Source organism: Oncorhynchus tshawytscha, linkage group LG25 (assembly GCF_018296145.1).
Source record: "Oncorhynchus tshawytscha isolate Ot180627B linkage group LG25, Otsh_v2.0, whole genome shotgun sequence".
In the NCBI taxonomy this organism is placed as follows: domain Eukaryota; kingdom Metazoa; phylum Chordata; class Actinopteri; order Salmoniformes; family Salmonidae; genus Oncorhynchus; species Oncorhynchus tshawytscha.
Window position 1 is genome coordinate 34569825 of NC_056453.1, and position 26518 is coordinate 34596342.

The following is a 26518-nucleotide window of genomic DNA, read 5'->3' on the forward strand; positions in this document are numbered from 1 at the left end:
CATAAACACTTAGTCCTCTCATTCCGAGAGAAATCAGGGATTACTAAAGGAGGATGGTCATAACAAGGAGCACACGCTGTAGTCATTCAATGAATCAAATCAGACATGACATATGGGTTCTGCAACCAGGTTGTGGAGTTTGAGATTTTATTTTTTATCCAATCAACAATTGGATCAGGCCTAGATTATTCCAGGACTCAGCTGAGTGAGCGAGCAAGCCTCTCCTTGCTTCACCTCACCCAGCAGGCTTTTAATGGCTGCAGGCCAGTCAGGAGTTAAGCCTCTTTAGCTATCCAATCCACTGGAGTAAAAAAAACACAAAAAACAGCAAAGGAGCAGGCCTGGCCCTCGGGTGGGGTCGGGAGGGGGTTAGAGCATATGCCCAGATCCAGAACAGTTACAGGTAGAGCTCAGTTACAGAGACTCTGGGTTGGCGCCCAGGCTGTGTCGCAGCCGGCCACGACCGGGAGGTCCGTGGGGTGACGCACAATTGGCCTAGCGTCGTCCGGGTTAGGGAGGGTTTTGCCTGTAGGGATATCCTTGTCTCATCGCGCACCAGCGACTCCTGTGGCGGGCCGGGCGCAGTACATGCCAACCAAGGTTGCCAGGTGCACTGTGTTTCCTCCGACACATTGGTGCGGCTGCATTACGGGTTGGAGGCGCGCTGTGTTAAGAAGCAGTGCGGCTTGGTTGGGTTGTGTTTCTGAGGACGCATGGCTTTCGACCTTCGTCTCTCCCGAGCCCGTACGGGAGTTGTAGCGATGAGACAAGATAGTAAATAGTAACAATTGGATACCACGAAATTTGGGAGAAAAAGCGCCACCAGAACCTACTTTAATCCCCCAAAAAGTATAACTTAATAATTAAATTGGATGTAATAAATGTATCACAAGTCACTTTAAACAATGACACTAATGTTTATATACCCTACATTACTCATCTCACATGTATATACTGTACTCTATACCATCTACTGCATCTTGCCTATGCCGCACGGCCATCGCTGATCCAGATATTTACAGTGCCTTGCGAAAGTATTTCGGCCCCCTTGAACTTTGCGACCTTTTGCCACATTTCAGGCTTCAAACATAAAGATATAAAACTATTTTTTGTGAAGAATCAACAACAAGTGGGACACAATCATGAAGTGGAACGACATTTATTGGATATTTCAAACTTTAACAAATCAAACTGAAAAATTGGGCGTGCAAAATTATTCAGCCCCCTTAAGTTAATACTTTGTAGCGCCACCTTTTGCTGCGATTACAGCTGTAAGTCGCTTGGGGTATGTCTCTATCAGTTTTGCACATCGAGAGACTGACATTTTTCCCCATTCCTCCTTGCAAAACAGCTCGAGCTCAGTGAGGTTGGATGGAGAGCATTTGTGAACAGCAGTTTTCAGTTCTTTCCACAGATTCTCGATTGGATTCAGGTCTGGACTTTGACTTGGCCATTCTAACACCTGGATATGTTTATTTTTGAACCATTCCATTGTAGATTTTGCTTTATGTTTTGGATCATTGTCTTGTTGGAAGACAAATCTTCGTCCCAGTCTCAGGTCTTTTGCAGACTCCATCAGGTTCTTCCAGAATGGTCCTGTATTTGGCTCCATCCATCTTCCCATCAATTTTAACCATCTTCCCCGTCCCTGCTGAAGAAAAGCAGGCCCAAACCATGATGATGCCACCACCATGTTTGACAGTGGGGATGGGGTGTTCAGGGTGATGGCTGTGTTGCTTTTACGCCAAACATAACGTTTTGCATTGTTGCCAAAAAGTTCAATTTTGGTTTCATCTGACCAGAGCACCTTCTTCCACATGTTTGGTGTGTCTCCCAGGTGGCTTGTGGCAAACTTTAAACGACACTTTTTATGGATATCTTTAAGAAATGTCTTTCTTCTTGCCACTCTTCCATAAAGGCCAGATTTGTGCAATATACGACTGATTGTTGTCCTATGGACAGAGTCTCCCACCTTAGCTGTAGATCTCTGCAGTTCATCCAGAGTGATCATGGGCCTCTTGGCTGCATCTCTGATCAGTCTTCTCCTTGTATGAGCTGAAAGTTTAGAGGGACAGCCAGGTCTTGGTAGATTTGCAGTGGTCTGATACTCCTTCCATTTCAATATTATCGCTTACACAATGCTCCTTGGGATGTTTAAAGCTTGGGAAATCTTTTTGTATCCAAATCCGGCTTTAAACTTCTTCACAACAGTATCTCGGACCTGCCTGGTGTGTTCCTTGTTCTTCATGATGCTCTCTGCGCTTTTAACGGACTTCTGAGATTATCACAGTGCAGGTGCATTTATACGGAGACTTGATTACACACAGGTGGATTGTATTTATCATCATTAGTCATTTAGGTCAACATTGGATCATTCAGAGATCCTCACTGAACTTCTGGAGAGAGTTTGCTGCACTGAAAGTAAAAGGGGCTGAATAATTTTGCACACCCAATTTTTCAGTTTTTGATTTGTTAAAAAAGTTTGAAATATCCAATAACTGTCATTCCACTTCATGATTGTGTCCCACTTGTTGATTCTTCACAAAAAAATACAGTTTTATATCTTTATGTTTGAAGCCTGAAATGTGGCAAAAGGTCACAAAGTTCAAGGGGGCCGAATACTTTCGCAAGGCACTGTATATGAACATATTCATTCCTTTACACTTGTGTGTTTAAGGTGGTTGTGAAATTGTTAGATATTACTGCACGGTAGGAACTAGAAGCACAAGCATTTCGCTACTCTCACATCAACATCTGCTAAACATGTGTATGTGCTAACCATGTGCATTTGATTTGATTTTTGACCTCTGGGTTAAGCGGGAGGGTGTTAAGAAACGCGGTTTGGCAGGTCATGTTTCAGAAGACGCATGCCTCTACCTTCGCTGCAGCTCCCCAGCTGGCTCAGGAAGCAATAAAAGATCGAAATCGGGAAGAAAAAAGGAGGGTGAAATAGATAATTCATTCATTCGTGTGTGTGTGTGTGTGTGTGTGTGTGTGTGTGTGTGTGTGTGTGTGTGTGTGTGTGTGTGTGTGTGTGTGTATATATATATATATGTGTATATATATATATATATATATATATATATATATATATATATACACACACACACACACACACACACACATACACAGTTAAAGTCTGAAGTTTACATAAACTGAGTTTAAATGTATACGGTGTATCACAATCCCTGACATTTAATCCAAATTCCCTGTCTTAGGTTAGTTAGGAGCACCACTTTATTTTAAAAATGTGAAATATCAGAATAATAGTAGAGAGAATGATTCATTTCAGCTTTTATTTATTTCATCCCATTCCCAGTGGGTCAGAAGTTTACATACACTCAATTAGTATTTGGTAGCATTGCCTTTAAATTGTTAACTTGGGTCAAATATGTTGGGTAGCATTCCACAAGCTTCCCACAATAAGTAGGGTGAATTTTGGCCCATTCCTCCTGACAGAGCTGGTGTAACTGAGTCAGGTTTGTAGGCCTCCTTGCTCGCACACACTTTTTAAATTCTGCCCACGAATGTTCTTTGGGATTGAGGTGATGGCCACTCCAATATCTTGGCTTTGTTGTCCTTCAGCCATTTTGACACAACTTCGGAAGTATGCTTGGGGGTCATTGTCCATTTGGAAGACCCCATTTGCGACCAAGCTTTAACTTCCTGACTGATGTCTTGAGATGTTGATTCAATATGTCCATATCATTTTCCGGCCTCATGATGCCATCTATTTTGTGAAGCGCACCAGTCCCTCCTGCAGCAAAGCACCCCCCACAACATGATGCTGCCACCCCCCGTTCTTCACGGTTGGGATGGTGTTCTTCGGCTTGCAAGCCTCCCCCTTTCGCTCCAAACATAATGATGGTCATTATGGCCAAACAGTTCTATTTTTCTTTCATCAGACCAGAGGACATTTCTCCAAAAAATATGATCTTTGTCCCCATGTGCAGTTGCAACCCGTAGTCTGGCTTTTTTAAAGGCGGTTTTGGAACCGTGGCTTCTTCCTTGCTGAGCGGCCTTTCAGGTTATGTTGATATAGGACTCATTTTACTGTGGCTATAGATACTTTTGTACCCGTTTCCTCCAGCATCTTCAACAGGTCCTTTGCTGTTGTTCTGGGATTGATTTGCACTTTCCGCACCACAGTGGTGTTTATACTTGCATACTATTGTTTGTACAGATGAAGGTGGTACCTTCAGGTGTTTGGAAATTGCTCCCAAGGATGAAGCAGACTTGGAGGTCTACAATTTCTTTGCTGAGGTCTTGGCTGATTTCTTTTCATTTTCCCATGATGTCAAGCAAAGAGGCACCGAGTTTGAAGGTAGGCCTTGAAATACATCCACAGGTACTATTTTCTGGAATTTTCCAAGCTGTGGCACAGTCAACTTAGTGTATGTAAACTTCTGATCCACTGGAATTGTGACAGTGAATTATAAGTGAAATAATCTGTCTAAACAATTGTTGGAAAAATTACTTGTGTCATGCACAAAGTAGATGTCAAAACAAATTATAGTTTTGGCAAATTGGTTAACAAGAAACTTGGAGTGGTTGAAAAACAAGTTAATGACTCCAACCGTGTGTATATATATTTTTAAAATTAAGACAAATTATAAAGTTGTCAGCTATATGATCTGGTCATTATTCAGCTAAGCCAAAAATGAACTAAAACATTGTTTAGAATGTTGCTTTTAATTGCCTGGTTTTCTGTATTGACATACTAAATACATTTTTAAAAACAGGTGCATGTAAATGGTGTTCAAATACACTAGTTACACTATTTTGCTGATATGCAGCCTGTAGTTTGTGTTGATTCTTTTTCAGAACTACAAGTTTGTTGGACGACAATAGAATGTTAATGTCGTCGGTGCAACTGTCAGTGTAAACCAGCCTTTAGTCTCGAGATCTTTGGTTGTTTAGTACATGGCCTCACATGCGACTCCTTAAAGAGATGGGTGGGGCTAAGGCTTAAGAGGGTGTGAACAATGTTGAATGGGTATAGACAAAGCAGAACTTGCCAGTAGGTTTTCCAAAACATTCGAGGGCCATTTTCTCAAGTGAGGTTACAAGTTTATCAACTTACAAAGCAGAATTACTTCCCCATTGTTCCTCAACTGTAGTGTTTGATACCATTTAAGCGCCGAGTCTCTACTTTTATTCAATGCAACAACAATCTTTTAAAAAACAATACAATTTTGCTACATAAGACCGAATCGAGCCGCTCGGTTTTTATTATGCTTTGCTGTTCGTAAAGCTAGCGTAGCTAACAAATTGTCAGCCAACATAACATAACTTTTCTTCAAATCTAAAGAATTGCCTTTTGGGGCCTAAAAAGCAAGGAAACAGTGGCCACTGCTCGTATACTTTATATTTTGTTGACTGTAGTACGACATCCAGAAACTTTTGGCATACTAACCATAGCCATACTATGACCAATAAGCATACTTCATGTGAGGTAAATTGAGTATGAATACTCATACTAACCATACATGAACAAACCTAGGCTGCTGTGGATAGCTAGCTAAATGGTGGTATACAAGCGGAGGTTAATCAATTAATGCAAACCGATATTTTGATTAGTTAGGTAGCTTGCTAATGTTTGCTTGCTTATCCAAAGTCCAGCAGCTAACGTTAGCCTCATTAGCTAGCTAGCGAACAGGCGAAGAAAGGTACTAAGGTAGATAGTTATATGGTTATGGAAGTTTTTTTACACACATTACTTCAACCATTAGCTAGCTAGCTAGAGCCAGACAACAGCTGACCTTAACAAAGAAACTAAAATTAGCTAAATGTCCCCCAAACCAGGATTACTAAAGGTGTGGTATGGCCAATATACCACGGCTAAGGGCATCGTGTGTGTGTGTGTGGGGGGGGTCAATGCAAATAGTCAGGGTTGCCATTTGATTCATTGTTCATCAGTCTTATGGCTTGGGGGTAAAAGATGTTAGGAGCCGTTTGGTCTGATCTTTTTGGGGGCCTTCCTCTGACACCACCTAGTATATAGGTCCTGGGTGGCAGGTAGCTTGGCCCAAATTTCTAAGTGACCCCCAACTTTTGAGCAGTAGTGTACGTACAGTCACTGTGGGGGGGGGGGGCGTCGTCGATGCACTTACTGATGAAGACAGGTGACTGAGGTAGTATACTCTTCAATGCCATTGGGTGAATCCCGGAACATATTCCAATCTGTGCTAGCAAAACAGTCCTGTAGCGTAGCACTTCTGAATTGAGTGAGTAACTGGTACTTCCTGCTTTAGTTTTTGCGTGTAAGCAGGAATCCCGAGAATAGAATTATGGTCAGATTTGCCAAGGGAGGGAGATCTTTGTATGCGTCTCTGTGTGTGGAGTAAAGGTGGTCTAGAGGTTGTTTTTTTCTCCTCTGGTTTGCACATGTGACATGCTGGTAGAAATGAGGTAAAACGGATTTAAGATTGCCTGCATTAAAGTCCCCTGCCACTAGGAGCACCACTTCTGGATGAGCATTTTCTTGTTTGCTTTACGACCTTATCCAGCTCATTGAGTGCTGTCTTAGTGCCAGCATCGGTTTGTTGTGTTAAATAGACAGCTACGAATATAAACTCAGCAAAAATAGAAACATCCCTTTTTCAGGACCCGGTCTTTCAAAGATAATTCGTAAAATCCAAATAACTTCATTGTAAAGGGTTTAAACACTTCCCATGCTTGTTCAATGAACCGTAAACAATTAATGAACATGCACCTGTGGAACGGTCGTTAAGACCTAATTGCCTACCGTCTGTAAGCTGTTAAGGTCATAGTTATGAAAACTTAGGACACTAAAAAGGCCTTTCTACTGACTTCGAAAAACACCAAAAGAAAGATGCCCAGGGTCCCTGCTCATCTTTGTGAATGTGCTTAGGCATGCTGCAAGGCATGAGGACTGCAGATGTGGCCAGGGCAATAAATTGAAATGTTCGTACTGTGAGCCGCCTAAGACAGCGCTACAGAGAGAGACAGGACGGACAGCTGATCATCCTCACCGTGGCAGACCATGTGTAATGACATCTGCACAGGATTGGTACATCCGAACATCACACCTGCGGGACAGGTACAGGATGGCAACAACTACTGCCCGAGTTACACCAGGAATGCACAATCCCTCCATCAGTGCTTAGACTGTCCGCAATAGGCTGAGAGAGGCTGGAATGAGGGCTTGTAGACCAGTTGTAAGGCAGGTCCTCACCAGATATCACCGGCAACAACGTCACCTATAGACAAATCCACTGTCGCTGGACCAGACAGGACTGGCAAAAAGTGCTCTTCACTGACGAGTCGCAGTTTTGTCTCACCAGTGTTGATGGTCGGATTTGCGTTTATGGAACGAAGGAATGAGCGTTACACCGAGGCCTGTACTCTGGAGCGGGATCGATTTGTAGGTGGAGGGTCCGTCATGGTCTGGGGCGGTGTGTCACAGCATAATCGGCCTGAGCTTGTTGTCATTGCAGGCAATCTCAACGCTGTGCGTTACAGGGAAGACATCCTCCTCCCTCATGTGGTACCCTTCCTGCAGGTTTATCCATAACCCTTCAGCATGACAATGCCACCAGCCATACTACTCGTTCTGTACGTGATTTCCTGCAAGACAGGAATGTCAGTGTTCTGCCATGACCAGTGAAGAGCCTGGATCTCATTCCCATTGAGCACGTCAGGGACCTTTTGGATCGGAGGGCTCGGGCCATTCCCCCCCCAGAAATGTCCGGGAACTTGCAGGTGCCTTGGTGGAAGAGTAAAGTAACATCTCACAGCAAGAACTGGCACATTTGGTTCAGTCCATGAGGAGATGCACTGCAGTACTTAATGCAGCTGGTGGCCACACCAGATACTGACTGTTACTTTTGACCCCTGCTTTGTTCAGGGACACATTATTCCATTTATGTTAGTCACATGTCTGTGGAACTTGTTTAGTTTATGTCTCAGTTGTTGAATCTTGTTATGTTCATACAAATATTTACACGTGAAGTTTGCTGAAAATAAACGCAACTGACAGTGAGAGGACATTTCCTTTTTTGCTGAGTTTATATAAGAACTCTTGTTACAGCTTATCATGAGGTACTCTACCTCAGGTGAGCAATATCTCAAGACTTCTTTAATATTAGACATTGCGCACTAGCTGTTATTGACAAAAAGACCCACACCCCCGCCCCTCGTCTTACCAGATGTAGCTGCTCTGTCCTGCCGATGCACAGAAAACCCAGACAGACCGAGGGTAAGTAATCTTGCACGAGCCTTGGATTGTGCGAGGTGGAAAGACTCATGGGAGATGGGCTACAGAAACAGGAGCAGGAGCCTAAGGCAGCTATATGTACAAGTACACCCCCTGGACAGGACCCTTGTCTATAGCAGGCCTTACCCCTAATCTACCTCCTTAATGCTGAGTGCCAAGCAGATACACATCAGGTCACATTTTTCACAGGTCTTTGGTGACTCGGCCAGGGATCGAACTCCAAACTTTCCAATCTCAGGGCGGACACAAACCACAAGGCTACTGAGTTGGAAGACCACGAGAAGACCTTACCTTTACTCTCTGGTTCTAAAGGCTGCTGGGGCAGGAGAACACAGGTGAGCACCTTTTCCCCAGACTCTGGGTCTATGTCATTCTGGAAGGTGAGCAGAGGCTGCGACTGGTTCTCTGACAGCCACAGGGCCTTGAGTCGCAGCGCAGTCAGAGAAATGGGTAGGTGGAGCAGTCTGGAGAGAGATGACATGGTATAGACAGGCTTCAGAAGAATATTGCAAAATGTTTTGTGAACCTGTTTGATTTGTGGACAGCTAAGAACAAGTCTATTGGTGTCAAATATTATGATTTATTGTGAGCACCAGTCACATCTAAAAGCTTTACTGGGTCTGGTGTATATTCAAATGTGAATATTGTGTATGATTAAAAGGGTTAATAAAGTGGCATTGAAATGTTAATGTAGCCTACCTATTTCCGGAGACATCGAACACATGCAGCTCTGAGGCCTGAGAGATCTCAGAGGGAATCCTTGTAAGCCTGTTCTCTCGTACACAGAAGACATTCAGACTACTGCAACCTCCAATCTTGATTTGGGTAGGAAAGACATACAAGCAAGACGTGAAAACAGTGCGTTTAGTCTTTAGTTCACCCACACAATTGCATATTTGTTCCGTGTTCTGAGGCACACAGACATCTTGCAGGGAGGAAGAGGGAAAAAGCTTTGGTTAGAACAATTTACGTAAAATAAAAAAAATCTAAAAGTTACATTTTTACTTTACCATTACAAAACCACAGAAAAATAGGTGAGAGTGTGTGTATACCTTCATTGTTCAAAATATCCATTTAGTGTATTGGGCATAGAAAGGTAAACCATTCAGAGCATTTGGGAGCTTTGCCATAGAAATGGGCATATTTAAAATCCTGTGTAGCTTAGTTGGTAGAGCATGGCACTCGCAATGCCAGGATTGTGGGTTCGATTCCCACAGGGGACTAGTATAAAAATAAAAAAAAGTTGCTCTGGATAAGGGTGTCTGTCTGCTAAGTTACTAAAATGTATTGAACAGCTAAGGTGTTTGGCAGATTAGGAGCTAAAATTAGCTGCAATTACTAGTGTGTTAAAGTAGGGACCTGATGGGCCAGCTAAAGTTCTGTAGTAAGACTAATCTACTAACTAAATCAGTCAGTGGCCAGACAGACTTGAACAGGAACCAAATAGTCATGGAGTCTCATCATGTTAAAAGGATCTGGCTAAGCTGAAGCACTCACTGGAGTAAATAAGAGTTCAAGACGAGGGAAGAAGAGAAGTCCAAATACCAACAGGAATCCCAGTTAGTAGGCTACGAAGTAGACTACTCAAAGTCTAGCTATTGCCTCAGAAGTAGGCTATACAAAGGACTACATGCATGGGCCTACCCTCAAACATCAATACCAGATACATTGTTTGTCTATGGAGATCTTAAGTAAATATGAATATTGTTAAAATATTTGCATTAAAATGGAAATAAGCTAATATCAGCCTTTGATACGTTGAGCCAATTATCAATGAGTCATAAATATTGATTTAAAATCATCCACATACCTAACACCACGGTATTGTGGTAAACAAGTGCTTGTCTGGTACCAGGACTACAGTTAACATTAGAAACGTCATGCAGCATTCACGGTTTGAGACAATAAAACAATGACACTATCAATTCATTATCTGGGCCAAGTGCTGTGGACTCACACACTGAACTGTTTGCGTGACTGAGACACAGGGGCATTGTATAATCACTAAAGGGCCTTTCAGATAAAGATTTAACCAGAGGGAGCTTGCTTTCTCTCCAACAGACAAGAGGCTAGAATAAACACAGCACTCGGAGAATAAACCGTAACTGAACACACCAGAGAACTGCAGAAGATAATAGAAAATAAATGGATGGGGGGGGTGCATATTTTGTCTGGGAAAAACAGTGTGTTTGCTGTCTGCGCTTGAATCTCCTGGAAACAAAAGATAGCATGCCACCAGCCTAGGAGCTAAAATCATGCAGCTGCTACTGTATAGACAGTCACATGCCAGGAATGATGAGTGGCACAGCCATGTCTTAGGTGAAGACAGTCACAGTGGGAGATGGCCTTTGTGACAGAGTTCTCCAGGTCGATTTGATAATCGACATTGGTCTGCATAGTACCACAGTGGCATTCTGTATGCTTCTACTGAATGAGATTCAGTTCACAGAAACTGGATTTCCTGGTTAGCAGGTATGAGGATTAGCATTTCACAATCCCCACTAAAATCAGAAGGGGTCAAGTCTAGTGCAGATAAGTTCTGCATGCAGATCACAGTGATTACTGGGGGATGCACTAACCAGATTACACTTACTCATGACTGAAGCTTCTATGATTTTACATCATTGATCCGAGCAGCAGGGTAAATCATGGAGGCAAAATGAGATGCGATCAAGGTTTACATTAGCCTTTTTCTGAGCATGTTCAGACTGAGCATGCACAAGCAAATTTGCTTAGGGTAAAATGGTTAGCTTAGCATTACATGCAAATAGACAGTTCCCTCACATTTAGTACTGACGCATAAACCCCCCACCCCCACCACCACCCCACCCCACAAAAGTCAATTTCCTGTGTCTACATTGAAGACAAACTGGTGGGTGTGGGGTCAAATCAAATCAAATTTTATTTGTCACATACACATGGTTAGCAGATGTTAATGCGAGTGTAGCGAAATGCTTGTGCTTCTAGTTCCGACAATGCAGTAATAACGAGCAAGTAATCTAACTAACAATTCCAAAAAAAAACTACTGTCTTATACACAGTGTAAGGGGATAAAGAATATGTACATAAGGATATATAAATGAGTGATGGTACAGAGCAGCATAGGCAAGATACAGTAGATGATATCGAGTACAGTATATACATATGAGATAAGTATGTAAACCAAGTGGCATAGTTAAAGTGGCTAGTGATACATGTATTACATAAGGATGCAGTCGATGATAGAGTACAGTATCAACGTATGCATATGAGATGAACAATGTAGGGTAAGTAACATTATATAAGGTAGCATTGTTTAAAGTGGCTAGTGATATATTTACATAATTTCCCATCAATTCCCATGATTAAAGTGGCTGGAGTAGAGTCAGTGTCATTGACAGTGTGTTGGCAGTAGCCACTCAATGTTGGTGGTGGCTGTTTAACAGTCTGATGGCCTTGAGATAGAAGCTGTTTTTCAGTCTCTCGGTCCCAGCTTTGATGCACCTGTACTGACCTCGCCTTCTGGATGACAGCGGGGTGAACAGGCAGTGGCTCGGGTGGTTGATGTCCTTGATGATCTTTATGGCCTTCCTGTAGCATCGGGTTGTGTAGGTGTCCTGGAGGGCAGGTAGTTTGCCCCCGGTGATGCGTTGTGCAGACCTCACTACCCTCTGGAGAGCCTTACGGTTGAGGGCGGTGCAGTTGCCATACCAGGCGGTGATACAGCCCGCCAGGATGCTCTCGATTGTGCATCTGTAGAAGTTTGTGAGTGCTTTTGGTGACAAGCCGAATTTCTTCAGCCTCCTGAGGTTGAAGAGGCGCTGCTGCGCCTTCCTCACGATGCTGTCTGTGTGAGTGGACCAATTCAGTTTGTCTGTGATGTGTATGCCGAGGAACTTAAAACTTGCTACCCTCTCCACTACTGTTCCATCGATGTGGATGGGGGGTGTTCCCTCTGCTGTTTCCTGAAGTCCACAATCATCTCCTTAGTTTTGTTGACGTTGAGTGTGAGGTTATTTTCCTGACACCACACTCAGAGGGCCCTCACCTCCTCCCTGTAGGCCGTCTCGTCGTTGTTGGTAATCAAGCCTACCACTGTTGTGTCGTCCGCAAACTTGATGATTGAGTTGGAGGCGTGCATGGCCACGCAGTCGTGGGTGAACAGGGAGTACAGGAGGGGGCTCAGAACGCACCCTTGTGGGGCCCCAGTGTTGAGGATCAGCGGGGAGGAGATGTTGTTGCCTACCCTCACCACCTGGGGGCGGCCCGTCAGGAAGTCCAGTACCCAGTTGCACAGGGCGGGGTCGAGACCCAGGGTCTCGAGCTTGATGACGAGCTTGGAGGGTACTATGGTGTTGAATGCCGAGCTGTAGTCGATGAACAGCATTCTCACATAGGTATTCCTCTTGTCCAGATGGGTTAGGGCAGTGTGCAGTGTGGTTGAGATTGCATCGTCTGTGGACCTATTTGGGCGGTAAGCAAATTGGAGTGGGTCAAGGGTGTCAGGTAGGGTGGAGGTGATATGGTCCTTGACTAGTCTCTCAAAGCACTTCATGATGACGGATGTGAGTGCTACGGGCGGTAGTCGTTTAGCTCAGTTACCTTAGCTTTCTTGGGAACAGGAACAATGGTGGCCCTCTTGAAGCATGTGGGAACAGCAGACTGGTATAGGGATTGGTTGAATATGTCCGTAAACACACCGGCCAGCTGGTCTGCGCATGCTCTGAGGGCGCGGCTGGGGATGCCGTCTGGGCCTGCAGCCTTGCGAGGGTTAACACGTTTAAATGTCTTACTCACTTCGGCTGCAGTGAAGGAGAGACCGCATGATTCCGTTGCAGGCCGTGTCAGTGGCACTGTATTGTCCTCAAAGCGGGCAAAAAAGTTATTTAGTCTGCCTGGGAGCAAGACATCCTGGTCCGTGACTGGGCTGGGTTTCTTCCTGTAGTCCGTGATTGACTGTAGACCCTGCCACATACCTCTTGTGTCTGAGCCGTTGAATTGAGATTCTACTTTGTCTCTGTACTGGCGCTTAGCTTGTTTGATAGCCTTGCGGAGGGAATAGCTGCACTGTTTGTATTCAGCCATGTTACCAGACACCTTGCCCTGATTAAAAGCAGTGGTTCGTGCCTTCAGTTTCACACGAATGCTGCCATCAATCCACGGTTTCTGGTTAGGGAATGATTTAATCGTTGCTATGGGAACGACATCTTCAACGCACGTTCTAATGAACTCGCACACCGTATCAGCGTATTCGTCAATGTTGTTGTCTGACGCAATACGAAACATCTCCCAGTCCACGTGATGGAAGCAGTCTTGGAGTGTGGAGTCAGCTTGGTCGGACCAGCGTTGGACAGACCTCAGCGTGGGAGCTTCTTGTTTTAGTTTCTGTCTGTAGGCAGGGATCAACAAAATGGAGTCGTGGTCAGCTTTTCCGAAAGGGGGCGGGGCAGGGCCTTATATGCGTCGCGGAAGTTGGAGTAACAATGATCCAGGGTCTTTCCACCCCTGGTTGCGCAATCAATATGCTGATAAAATTTAGGGAGTCTTGTTTTCAGATTAGCCTTGTTAAAATCCCCAGCTACAATGAATGCAGCCTCCCGGATAAATCGTTTCCAGTTTGCAGAGAGTTAAATAAAGTTCGTTCAGAGCCATCGATGTGTCTGCTTGGGGGATATATACGGCTGTGATTATAATCGAAGAGAATTCTCTTGGTAGATAATGCGGTCTACATTTGATTGTGAGGAATTCTAAATCAGGTGAACAGAAGGATTTGAGTTCCTGTATGTTTCCTTCATCACACCATGTCACGTTGGCCATAAGACATACGCCCCCGCCCGTCTTCTTACCAGAGAGATGTTTGTTTCTGTCGGCGCGATGCGTGGAGAAACCCGCTGGCTGCACCGCTTCGGATTGCGTCTCTCCAGTGAGCCATGTTTCCGTGAAGCAGAGAACGTTACAGTCTCTGATGTCCCTCTGGAATGCTACCCTTGCTCGGATTTCATCAACCTTGTTGTCAAGAGACTGGACATTGGCAAGAAGAATGCTGGGGAGTGGTGCACGATGTGCCCGTCTCCGGAGTCTGACCAGAAGACCGCTTCGTTTCCCTCTTTTTCTGAGTCGTTTTTTTTTTTTTTTTGGTCGCTGCATGTGATCCACTCGGTTACACTGGTTGTAAGGCAGAACTCAGGATCCGCATCGCGAAAAACATATTCTTGGTCGTACTGATGGTGAGTTGACGCTGATCTTATATTCAGTAGTTCTTGTCGGCTGTATGTAAAGAAACCTAAGATGACCTGGGGTACTAGTGTAAGAAATAACACGTAAAAAAACAAAAAACTGCATAGTTTCCTAGGAACGCGAAGCGAGGCGGCCATCTCTGTCGGCGCCGGAAGTACTTCAGGTGGGGGTTATTTCTACAGCAGAGCTAGGAAACAAGTTCTGTCAACTGGAGAAAGTGACCGTTTGAAATCATTTTTAAAAGTACCTCACAGCAGCAAGGGGACAGATTGCTTTTTGATCCAGTCTAAACAGTGCACTCCTTCATATAATACAAGGATTGTGTTGTAAATCAATGTACTGTGGGAGCGACTTCACTGCGGCATCACAAATGTGATAAATATGGTAAAATCACAAAGGAAGATTGAGTCAAACTTTGAGCCATTAAACAAGCCCTTATTTTATCACAGAAAGAAACAAAGGAAGAGGAGTCATGTCCTCGTAACATAAAGCATTTACAAGATAAAGATATGATCTAAGCCCATAATATAGTAGACTATGAACTGTGGTGCCCTTTGAAGCAACAAGTCTCAACAAGTCTCAACAAGTCTCAACAAGTCTCAACAATGCTTATTTGCTTCAAACTACTACATGTGGAAAGACCATAGCATACCTCTTTTGGTAATGATGCTAATCGGTTTCTGTCACAGTTGAAGTTGGAGAGTCTCTTTAGTTTTCCAATACTTCTTGGCACACTCTAAAGAGGGAAACAACCAGTAAGAAATAACGACATTTTGCACATACAGTAATGGGTATAGCAGTGACACTTGACTGGCATGTGGCCCAGCATGGGGATTACTTACACAGTCCTCCTGTCAGGATGAAATAAACAAATCTAATTGTTTGTGCCAAAGTGAGGATAAGTCCCTGGCGCACACTTAGATGTTTTTAGCCTCTTAGGAAGTGAAGACTAAGGGCATAATGAAGGTCAAAGGTTACAAGATTATAGGAGATGCATCCCTTCAGAAGGAAAACAAAATTGTGTCATGCTGTACTGTAGATCCTTAAGTCTTTCCAAGGACAGAAGAGCACAGCCATCAGAGGTGGGTAATTACTACTGTAGAAATCAACAGTAGCTAAAGAGAAAATGTTCTGACCTTGTTAGCACATAAATTAAACTGCTTGACGTTGGATGAAACCGTTGTCTTTTGATTTCGATTACATAACAGAAAAGTAATTGGGTCATTACTTAATTGGGTCAAACCTGCCCTCACAATAGTATGTATATATGAGGAACTACAGTGCTATCAAAAACACACCTGTAACTGATTCTCTGTGAGCATCAGTTCAGTGAGACTCTCACAGTTGCCAATGCTCTCTGGCAGCTGGGCAAGACGATTCTGGTCTGCTTTCAATATAGACAGTCGCCTTAGTTTTCCTGCAAAACAAAAAGCCTTACTTACTGTGATGCAGACATATACATGAGGGTAGTCAGGATAGCATGGGAATCATTATAATTCATAAAACAAGTTAATTGGCACCAACACCTATGGCTAACAAAACAATATACACTGCTCCAAAAAAATAAAGGGAACACTAAAATAACACATCCTAGATCTGAATTGAATGAAATATTTTTATTAAATACTTTTTTCTTTTCATAGTTGAATGTGCTGACAACAAAATCACACAAAAATGATCAATGGAAATCAAATCTATCAACCCATGGAGGTCTGGATTTGGAGTCGCACTCAAAATTAAAGTGGAAAACCACACTACAGGCTGATCCAACTTTGATGTAATGTCCTTAAAACAAGTCAAAATGAGGCTCAGTAGTGTGTGTGGCCTCCACGTTTCTGTATGACCTCCCTACAACGCCTGGGCATGCTCCTGATGAGGTGGCGGATGGTCTCCTGAGGGATCTCCTCCCAGACTGGCCTAAAGCATCGGCCAACTCCTGGACAGTCTGTGGTGCAACGTGGCATTGGTGGATGGAGCGAGACATGATGTCCCAGATGTGCTCAATTGGATTCAGGTCTGGGGAACGGGCGGGCCAGTCCATAGCATCAATGGCTTCCTCTTGCAGGAACTGATGACACACTCCAGCCACATGAGGTCTAGCATTGTCTTGCATTAGGAGGAACCCAGGGCCAACCGCACCAGCATATGGTCTCACAAGGGGTCTGAGGATCTCACCTCGGTACCTAATGGCAGTCTGGCTACCTCTGGCGAGCACATGGAGGGCTGTGCGGCCCCCCAAAGAAATGCCACCCCACACCATGACTGACCCACCGCCAAACCGGTCATGCTGGAGGATGTTGCAGGAAGCAGAACGTTCTCCACGGCGTCTCCAGACTCTGTCACGTCGGTCACGTGCTCAGTGTGAACCTGCTTTCATCTGTGAAGAGCACAGGGCACCAGTGGCGAATTTGCCAATCTTGGTTCTCTCTGGCAAATGCCAAACGTCCTGCACGGTGTTGGGCTGTAAGCACAACCCCCACCTGTGGACGTCGGGCCCTCATACCACCCTCATGGAGTCTGTTTCTGACCGTTTGAGCAGACACATGCACATTTCTGGCCTGCTGCAGGTCATTTTGCAGGGCTCTGGCAGTGCTCCTCCTTGCACAAAGGCGGAGGTAGCGGTCCTGCTGCTGGGTTGTTGCCCTCCTACGGCCTCCTCCACATCTCCTGATGTACTAGCCTGTCTCCTGGTAGCGCCTCCATGCTCTGGACACTACGCTGACAGACACAGCAAACCTTCTTGCCACAGCTCGCATTGATGTGCCATCCTGGATGAGCTGCACTACCTGAGCCACTTGTGTGGGTTGTAGACTCAGTCTCATGCTACCACTAGAGTGAAAGCACCGCCAGCATTCAAAAGTGACCAAAACATCAGCCAGGAAGCATAGGAACTGAGAAGTGGTCTTTGGTTACCACCTGTAGAACCACTCCTTTATTGGGGGGTGTCTTGCTAATTGCCTATAATTTCCACCTGTTGTCTATTCCATTTGCACAACAGCATGTGAAATTTATTGTCAATCAGTGTTGCTTCCTAAGTGGACAGTTTGATTTCACAGAAGTGTGATTGACTTGGAGTTACATTGTCTTCTTTAAGTGTTCCCTTTATTTTTTTGAGCAGTGTATCACAGTCTAATAAAACAGAACATTTTGTGATTCCATGCAACACGACCAGAGGTCAATGTTTGGATCTCAGTCTTCTTATTGGTTAAAAAATTATAAATATTTTTTATTTTAAATCAAATAATGCTAAATGGATTTAATTATTAAATTTTCCATTCATCCATTCTATTGTACCCTAGGGCCACATCACCTGTGATAAATCAGGTCTGTTACCAAATGTGGACTCCATGTGGTTAACCTTTTTGATAAAACTACGCAATATAATTTAATCTGTTCAGATTAACTTCCTATTTATGCTCAGTTTACACTGATGTTGATCCCAGTTTTGACCCAATCAGTATCAGCATGGATCAACATTCACAAATGCAAAGCAGCACACGCACGTCTCAAAGACACTATGGTGGTGTAGAGTGTAACAGCGTCCTGACCTATGCCCTCTGGCAGAGCATCGATGAGGTTCTGAGACACCAGCAGGTCAGTTAGGGAGACCAGGCCGCCGATCTCTTCTGGAAGGTGCTCCAGTTTGTTCTCCGATACATCTAGACACAGGAGGCTTTTCATGCTGCCTATCTCCTACGGGTTGAACACACTTCAATTATAAATGCATATCCCAGTCTGTGTTAGCCCTTAACAATAATGGTGCATCTCGTGACTGTTATATCAACACAAGTTGCAATATTAATTTAGTCTAAGCACATCCAATGTTTTAAAATGGGTGGGAGACTTACTTTTTGGGAAATCAAACCATATTCCACAAGTTCGTTCAACTGTAATATTAAGACATAAAATTAAAAATGAATTATTAGTGCAAACATCTTAAAAATATCTTACTGCAGGTATTTCAGCCAACTGGTTTCCGTCCAGCCACAAGTTCTTCAAGCTGACAAGACAGCCTATTGTTTCAGGCTGCGTTGGAGGAAGGATTTTGGAGGCAGAGGAGATAGCGAGAGCGTGAGAGTGAGGAAATAATTATACACAGGTGACTGAGGCAAATGTAAACAAGACTGGAAGAATTTCAACCATGTGTAAACTGTCATTCCCTAGCCTGATCTGGTTTCAGTTCATCTCTCAGAAAGTGTCTCTCCGTATCAGAGTTACATTTGCATAAACATTAAACCTGACATTGTTGTAAGACTATAAACTACAAAAATAAATGGCCCTGTCACACTACCCCTTCAGAATGACAAGACGGAGGAATCTTTATCAGTACTCCCAACTATGTTTCACATAACAAGAAAAGTGTTGAGTGAGATTTGAGTGCTGCCCATTCTACACATGTTTAGCTTGGCACATTGTTTACTTCAGTGTGAAAGTTCTCCCCACAAGATCAAGGTTACGTGCAAACAAGTCAGATAAACTTACCAAATTGTAAATTTCATTGTTCCCCAGGTCAAGTTCCTCAAGTCTGTGAAGTAGCGATAGTGACCTGTGGAATGCACCAGAAGGGTAGGAAATATCCTAAAACATCATACTGTGTAGGCCCAAACTCACCACACACACAGATGGCTGTACATTTGAGCTACTTCTCGGTCTGTTTCACTGCGGTCTCATATTAACCATGTGCAAGTGAAAATGTATTGGCCCTAGACCAAGCAGTGAGACGGTTAGATAGTCAGCGAGAGACTTGTGCCAACATAAATTGACAGGGTTCTCCCCAAAGAATGTAAGCGAGGCGTGGCCCCACTATGTAAAAACAAATATATATATTTTCTCACTTTATTTCTCATCAGAGAAGGTACATTGTTTCTCTAGACAGCAGGAAATGGAAGTTACAGGTGTTTAAAAAAGCTAAAATCTGTAAATCCAAAGGGGGGCACTGCCGGCTGTACTCAACACCACCTCGTTTCACAATCCGGGGGAGAACCCAGGTAGAACATCGAAAGAGTTGTCTGTCTTCAGCCAAAGAGCACACTGCGCTCTACATCACCTCTAAAGTCTAAATATAATCTTATATATAAATGTCTGTCATGTGAAACACATACGGCTTCATTTACAGTCTAATTGGCTACATGCTTGTAATGTAGTCATACAGACCCAACTTCATTACATCCCTTTTCAGGGGAATGGGTGCCACTCTCAGAGCGTTTGTGGAACACAGATGTCTGGGGGAGTTGGGAGCAGGGCAAAATAAGAATTTCAGTCTGACGGACTAAAAAAAGTAGGCCTAGTCGTCTTGTGCCTTCAATTAATATTTGCCCTGGAACAAAGTATTTCCAGTGCATTCTGAAAGTATTCAGACCCCTTCAATTTTCCCACATTTTGTTACATTACAGCCTTACTCTAAAATGGATTAAATGACTTTCCCCCCCTCATTAATCTACACACAACACCCCATAATGACTACCCTATAATGACAAAGCGAAAACAGGTTTTTAGAATTTTTAGCAAATAATAAAAACAAAAATAGAAATACCTCATTTACATAACTATTCAGACACCTTGCTATGAGACTCGAAAATGAGCTCAGGTACATCCTGTTTCCATTGATCATCCTTGAGGTGTTTCTACAACTTGATTGGAGTCCACTTGTGGTAAATTCAATTGATTGGACATGATTTGGAAAGGCACACACCTGTCTATATAAGGTCCCTGCAAAGGTCAAAGCAAAAACCAAGCCATGAGGTCGAAATAACTGTCCGTCGAGCCCCGAGACACAATTGTGTCGAGGCACAGATCTGGGGAAGGGTACCAAGAACATTCTGCAGCATTGAAGGTCCAAGAACACAGTGGCCTCCATTCTGAAATCAAAGAAGTTTGGAACCACCAAGACTCTTCCTACAGCTGGCCGCCTGGCCAAACTGAGCAATCGGGGGAGAAGGGCCTTGGTCAGGGAGGTGACCAAGAGAGAACCTTCCAGAAGGTCAGCCATCTCTGCAGCCCTCCAACAATCAGGCCTTTATGGTTGTGGCCAAACAGAAGCCATTACACAGTAAAAGACACATGACAGCCCACTTGGAGTTTGCCAAAAAGCACCTAAAGGACTCTGACCATGAGAAACAGCATTCTCTGGTCTGATAAAAGCATGATTAAACTCTTTGGCCTGAATGCCAAGCATCACATCTGGAGGAAACATGGCACCATCGCTATGGTGAATCATGGTGGTGGCAGCATCATGCTGTGGGGATGTTTTTCCAGCAGCAGACACTGGGAGACTAGTCAGGATCGAGGGAAAGATGAACGGAGCAAAGTACAGAGAGATCCTTGATAAAGTCCTGAGGACTCTGGAGCAGGTTCTCAGACTGGGGCAAAGGTTCACCTTCTAACAGGACATTGACCCTAAGCACACAGCCAAGACAAATGCAGGAGTGGCTTCGGGATAAGTCTCTGAATGTCCTTGAGTGGCTCAGCCAGAGCCCGGACATGAACCCGATCGAACATCTCTGGAGAGACCTGAAAATAGCTGTGCAGCGATGCTCCCCATCCAACCTGACGGAGCTTGAGAGGATCTGCAGAGAAGAATGGGAGAAACTCTCCAAAAACAGGTGTGCTAGGCTTGTAGCGTCATACTCAAGAAAACTTGAGGCTGTAATCGCTGCCCTTTTTTTTTTGCTAACATTTCTAAAAACCTGTTTTTTGGATGTCATTATGGTGTCGTGTGTAGATGGGGGGGGGAACTAACAATTTAAACAATTTTACAATAAGGCTGTAATGTAACAAAATGTCAAAAAAGTGAAGGGGTCTGAATACTTTCTGAATGCACTGGGTCTAGGGAAGTACTTACTCTGGTAAATACGTTAGCAGGTTCTCTCTGAGTTCCAGTGACACCAAGTTGGAGAGGCTGTGGAGAGAGACAAAAGAGAAGTGGCTATTTGTTGTTCATGATAATCTGGGTACAATAACAAACAAATCATAGAGGGGAAAAAAAACGTATATTTGTCCTTTTTATGAAGATTACTTGAAGCCATCTCCGACAGGCTATGAAATCCAAGAATTAAGTGTTTCAGGAGAACGAATAACAACTAAAATAATGGCTGAGGTAATATCTTTGATCCCCAATGAAAGGGAACCATGGAGCGCAGGTAGAAAAAAAATAATAAGTATGCACAATCTGTAACTAAATATTTCTTGCCATATTTGCTTCAGTCTGATCGTGACCTATAAGAAAGGTATTCAAATAATTACAGCACTTTTGATTCCAGCTGACAGTGGGTGGTAAAGTGATGCGACTCACTCCTGCAGGTCTCTGGAGATATGGCTTGGACATCGTCAGTTGTGAACTACGGGCCTAATTGCATCAGTTAAATGAAGCACAGAGGAATCTCTAAATCTTGTGGACTGGAACATTAAAGCCAGAACTCAATCGTGGCTTATTGTGAATCAAATGGCACAAAAAGTAATCAATCTATATAAAGTGTGGTCTTAACTTGATTGACACAACGCTACGATTGAAGTCTTAGCATTTGTTATGACTTCCGGACTCAAAAGTACAACTAAAAAAATATATTTAAAAAAAAGTGTACTTTAAGTCCATGTCAAGACTGTCCATTTCGACCTAGTTAAAGAATAGAACATGAATAAACCATGACACAGTAGGGCACTCTAAAAACATGTTTTATCTTTTTGATAAACTGCCGTGTCCATGTACACTCTCTACATAACGGTGAGTGTTTAGAGGTAATGTTCCCAGTGTTGGTTGTTATTACTTTCATTTGAAACGAGACAATTAAATTACCATTAGGTTATGATAAAGTCAGTGCTTCATTTGAGCTGGGTCCTGCCGGAACGCTCTAATAAAAGCACAGTCTAATAAAAGCGATCAGAGTTCATTTCAAAGCGTAGATTTTCAGCACTTGCCTGATATTCTAGGAATTTATTCAGGTTGGGGCAGCCCAGCTTTATGGTTTGCGCAACATTGTAGCCTAGAGATCAACCCGTGGCTGTAGCTGCGGTGAGAGAGAATCATGCCTGTATCTCTCACAGAACTAGAATAAGAGTCACCTTCTATGATCTCTTCGCTCTGCTAGACATGAGCCTGCAACTCATCTCGCCAGCGTTGCACTTCATTTATATCCTCATAACCGCGGGAAGGGGGCTGCTGCAGCACCCCTGAACAATTTAAATACATTTACGAAAGTTAAAATTACAGGTGTCTGTTCAGAAAGAAATTAACTAATTCAGAATACTACACCAGGAGCAGGCATATCCATTTTGCCACAGATGATCAATAGCTTATTTTTTTAAATTATTAATTTCCTAGCTGTGGATTGTGTGTAGCCCAATCAAAAAGACACAGCCTACAGTCTGGAACACACAGTAAATCTGTCAGTGAACAGCATGCAGCCAAAACAGGCATTGCGCAATATTTCTACTACAATAGTGGAAAAACACAGGTTGGAAAACAAATGGCTCCTGCTGAAAAGAGAAGACTAGTTCTGTCTGCTGTAGGCTACCAACATATTTTATTAACTTCCTTCCAAATAGGCCTATTAAGCGAACAGCATTGTTTTACAAAGTAAGACAAGACGAGATAGGCTTGTGGCATGAGCGCATCGCCTAGGCTATTGATGGATTCAAGATTAGGTCATTTTTATTGAGCTCAGATTCTCAGTGTCAAAAGTGCCGGTCATTTCAGGTCATTTGTGCGGTATTTAAAAATATTATACTAAAGACTCCAGTCATGTAAAGTGACCTGGAATTGCATGAAATGCATTTATAAAAGGTTACATTCTCCTCTGGACCTTAGGAAACAAAGATATTTCCCCATGTGTGCAACTAATGCAAGCGCCTCTACTGTACTGCTCTATTCCACTATGCAAATGTGATATGCATGCAATGCTTTATTTTAAATGGGATTTTCTTTTCATCCAGTACCTCAGAGCCCCCCCAGGTCAACCCCCGTCTCGCTCTCACTTTTTTTTCCAGTGACAGTATAATGAAATAAAATCCTAAAGTAGTTTTTGGAGGGAGGGAGGGAGGCAGCAAATCCTTTAACAAGTAATACAATTTGAATGGTCTACTGGCTCGGGAGCTTTTAATCGAAACAGGACAGTTGACAGTCTGTTCTTTGGTCTCTGAATAACAATAATGGAAGTAAAGCAAATAAATGTGAGCCATGAAGTCTCAAACGACAGGATAAACAGAGCAGAATTCTTCTTAATCTATACGGAATCTCTCCTGAATGACAGGCTAACCCTCTGCGGTGACTAACCCAACTGGGTCTTTCTAGATTCCCCCGTCACAACGTGAGGTTACTGGGCCAGATTAAAAGGACAGAGAGAAATCTCTTCTAGCTCTGATGCTCGCAGTTTTAGCCCTAGCATTTCAGATGACCCAGGAGAGCCAACCAAACCACTCACAACATGCTGCAAGAGGTGCAACTTAACATTCACTAGGCTGTACATTAAGTTTTGCCACAGAGCCAGCCAGCTGACTAATACCATGTTGAGTTGATAAGGTGTCAGTGCCATTCACCCCTGTGACGGGGAGCTGCATGCGGTGTTGAGCCACACTAACTTGTTTTTAATCGTGTTCTAGTTCTCAGTCATTAACTCCCCTAGTTGTGAGGGCAGATCCTGACAGGCACTGACTCATTGAGTTATACAAGTCTGATAGATACAGGATCTTAATTTGACCCCTACTGTCGCAGCAAAATAATCCTGCAGCAACAGTTAAACGTTAATCAATAATGTTGCTTGATCAGTGGTTAGGCTATTATCTGGTCAAAATTAGACAACATGCGATGCAGGAAAATTCTCAGCAACAAAAGAGTGATCAAATTAAGATCTAACATCTGTATGGTACACATGCCTTTGGCGGAGGTAGAATCCTATGCCATCGGGAGGTAGACGAAATAGCTCTGAAAACTGATCTGTTATCCCTGAACCCTCTAAACCACTCAGCATGAGAGTCGGATCCAGTGGAAAGCAAATAGAGAAATCTGTCAAATCTACTGGGAAAGTAAGAGCATAGATCAATGGCTCAAATGCAACACTGATATGGTATATCAATGCTGGATGATTTCCAGTGTGGGTTATCCAAAAGTAGCTACTCCAGTGGTGTGTCGGTGAGAGGTTAGCTGGCCACATTCATAATCGTAATTTTAGAAACACGGTACTAAAATCTTGTGTAATTGCATCAGATGCTGGATTAAGTTCTGGGGGCAGATGTGTTGAAAAGACGAGGAGAGGAAGCAGAGCGTCAGCTTCACCCCCCTCTCTCTGAAGTTAGTCAATGGGACAAATATCCCCTTTGGAAATTCAAAAGATGTGAAATTGTGATTTGTTTAAATGATCAGTGATGAAAAATCTGAACGAAGGTTCTCAGTGGTCACATCCTACAATCTGTTGACAGACAGTACAATACCATTTATGTTGCGTGAGCCTGTCCAAGAGATCAACAGCGGTGTAGAAAAGTATTTTTTCTATAAATCCATAAAGCCTACACCTTTTGAGTACAACCTCATGTGGTGATATAATTTCAGTCCTCCACAGCTAGATGAGTGAGTGAATGGATGAACAATCAATATCTGGGCTAATGCGCTCCATTTATTCACGAGTAGGTCTGTCTTAACATTAACTGTCACGGAGCGCTTACTAGGTCACCATGGTAACGCAGATGACAACAGATTCAATAGGACTTAATCGAGCTGAGCGCAATGAGTGTAACATTACTTAAAGTCTATAATCTAGACCTACTAATCACAGAGCCAGAAAACCAAGACTGAATCATTCTGCAAAATACCATCTGTGTATTAATCATGTAAGGCAATGCTACATACAGTAATCCCTAATTTACAGCAATATGTCAAATCAAAACAGAGCTTTGTTTAGTTTTACACTAGTTGCTCCATGCTATATTAAGCCTTTATCTGAAGGGAGAGAGGGCTGGCATTCGTCTGCAAGTGAAACATCAAGGAACATGGCACGCTGGAGAAAATTACACAGGAAATTAACAGGGCCGTTGGGGATAGAGAAGGACAGGAAAGAAGCAGAATCTGCTGATACATTTACAGGGCGAGTTTTATCTGCCATAAATCCAATTACACCATTCTTGTCCCTTTGTGAAATAATACACTGAATCCTCATAAAAATGACCAAAAGATTATTTTAAATATTATTAATATAAAAAAGATGATTCTGTATGATAAGGACTATGAATTAAATGTTGTTGTTTTTTTAAGACTAAAAGGATGAGGTACTTACTTTCCAATGTTTTCAGGAAGAATCTGCAACGAAATGTCATTGATGGAAAGGCAAGTTAAATTCCGGAGCTCTGGAAAACTCTCAGGCAATCTGGAAAAACAACAGGCATTCAAATATAAATCAGATTCTTGCGAGATGATAATAAATGGATGCAGATTCTTGAAAATCTATGGATCTGACTGTATTAATAGGCAATAAGGAAACATCCATAAAATATACTATAAAGCTGACATAGGCCAACTACTTTCCTCTCTGACAAGTGTCTGATCAACAGGAACTAACTTTTTCTTCCCATTTGATATATTATGGTTTTAAGCCTTCATAACCTGATTCACGCCTATCTAAAAAGTTGTCGCCCAGAGATATATATTTTCTACATCTTAGTCATTTATCCACAATGACTTACAGGAGCAATTAGGGTTAAGTGCCTTGCTCAAGGGCACATTGACAGATGTTTCACTTAGTCGGCTCAGGGATTCAATGCAGCAACTTTTCAATTACTGGCCAAAAGCTCTTAACTATTAGGCTACCTACCCGCCCACTCATATTTACAATGGTGACCCAGAGACAATCTCCAACACACAATGCTACTGTCAGTGTGGGAGGGTGAAAGTTTTTTTTGTGGGTTGTAATGCCTGGTCACATTTCATTCCAAATCACAACGCTTAAACATGTTTTATCATCTGCAGGTCAGTCACAGAGTGCCAGCTATATATTCTCTTCTTCGGGAACTGAGTAAAGCTTTCTAACAAGAACATCTAGGCCCTTCAAACTCAACTCTGAACCTCGAAGCCAGTTCCAC

The 26518-nt window shown here is 43.2% G+C and overlaps 1 protein-coding gene and 1 non-coding gene across 3 annotated transcripts in view; one reads left to right on the plus strand and one right to left on the minus strand.

Annotated features, from left to right (window-relative positions):
• lrrc1 (leucine rich repeat containing 1) overlaps positions 1 to 26518 on the minus strand; it is a 66116-nt gene that overhangs the window by 25264 nt on the left and 14334 nt on the right. The window contains exons 4-12 of one of the 2 annotated variants that reach the window (XM_024388310.2): positions 25717 to 25806; positions 21297 to 21353; positions 18938 to 19001; positions 18304 to 18342; positions 18004 to 18148; positions 15754 to 15872; positions 15108 to 15191; positions 8939 to 9054; positions 8531 to 8703 (exon numbers count right to left, since the gene is read on the minus strand). In XM_024388310.2, coding sequence (XP_024244078.1) covers positions 8531 to 8703; positions 8939 to 9054; positions 15108 to 15191; positions 15754 to 15872; positions 18004 to 18148; positions 18304 to 18342; positions 18938 to 19001; positions 21297 to 21353; positions 25717 to 25806 — 887 coding nt within the window. Of the gene's footprint in view, positions 1 to 8530; positions 8704 to 8938; positions 9055 to 15107; positions 15192 to 15753; positions 15873 to 18003; positions 18149 to 18303; positions 18343 to 18406; positions 18482 to 18937; positions 19002 to 21296; positions 21354 to 25716; positions 25807 to 26518 lie in introns of both variants that reach the window. The other variant, XM_024388309.2, reaches the window with a different exon arrangement.
• trnaa-cgc lies at positions 9389 to 9462 on the plus strand. The gene has a single exon. It is a non-coding gene; the product is annotated as a tRNA-Ala (tRNA).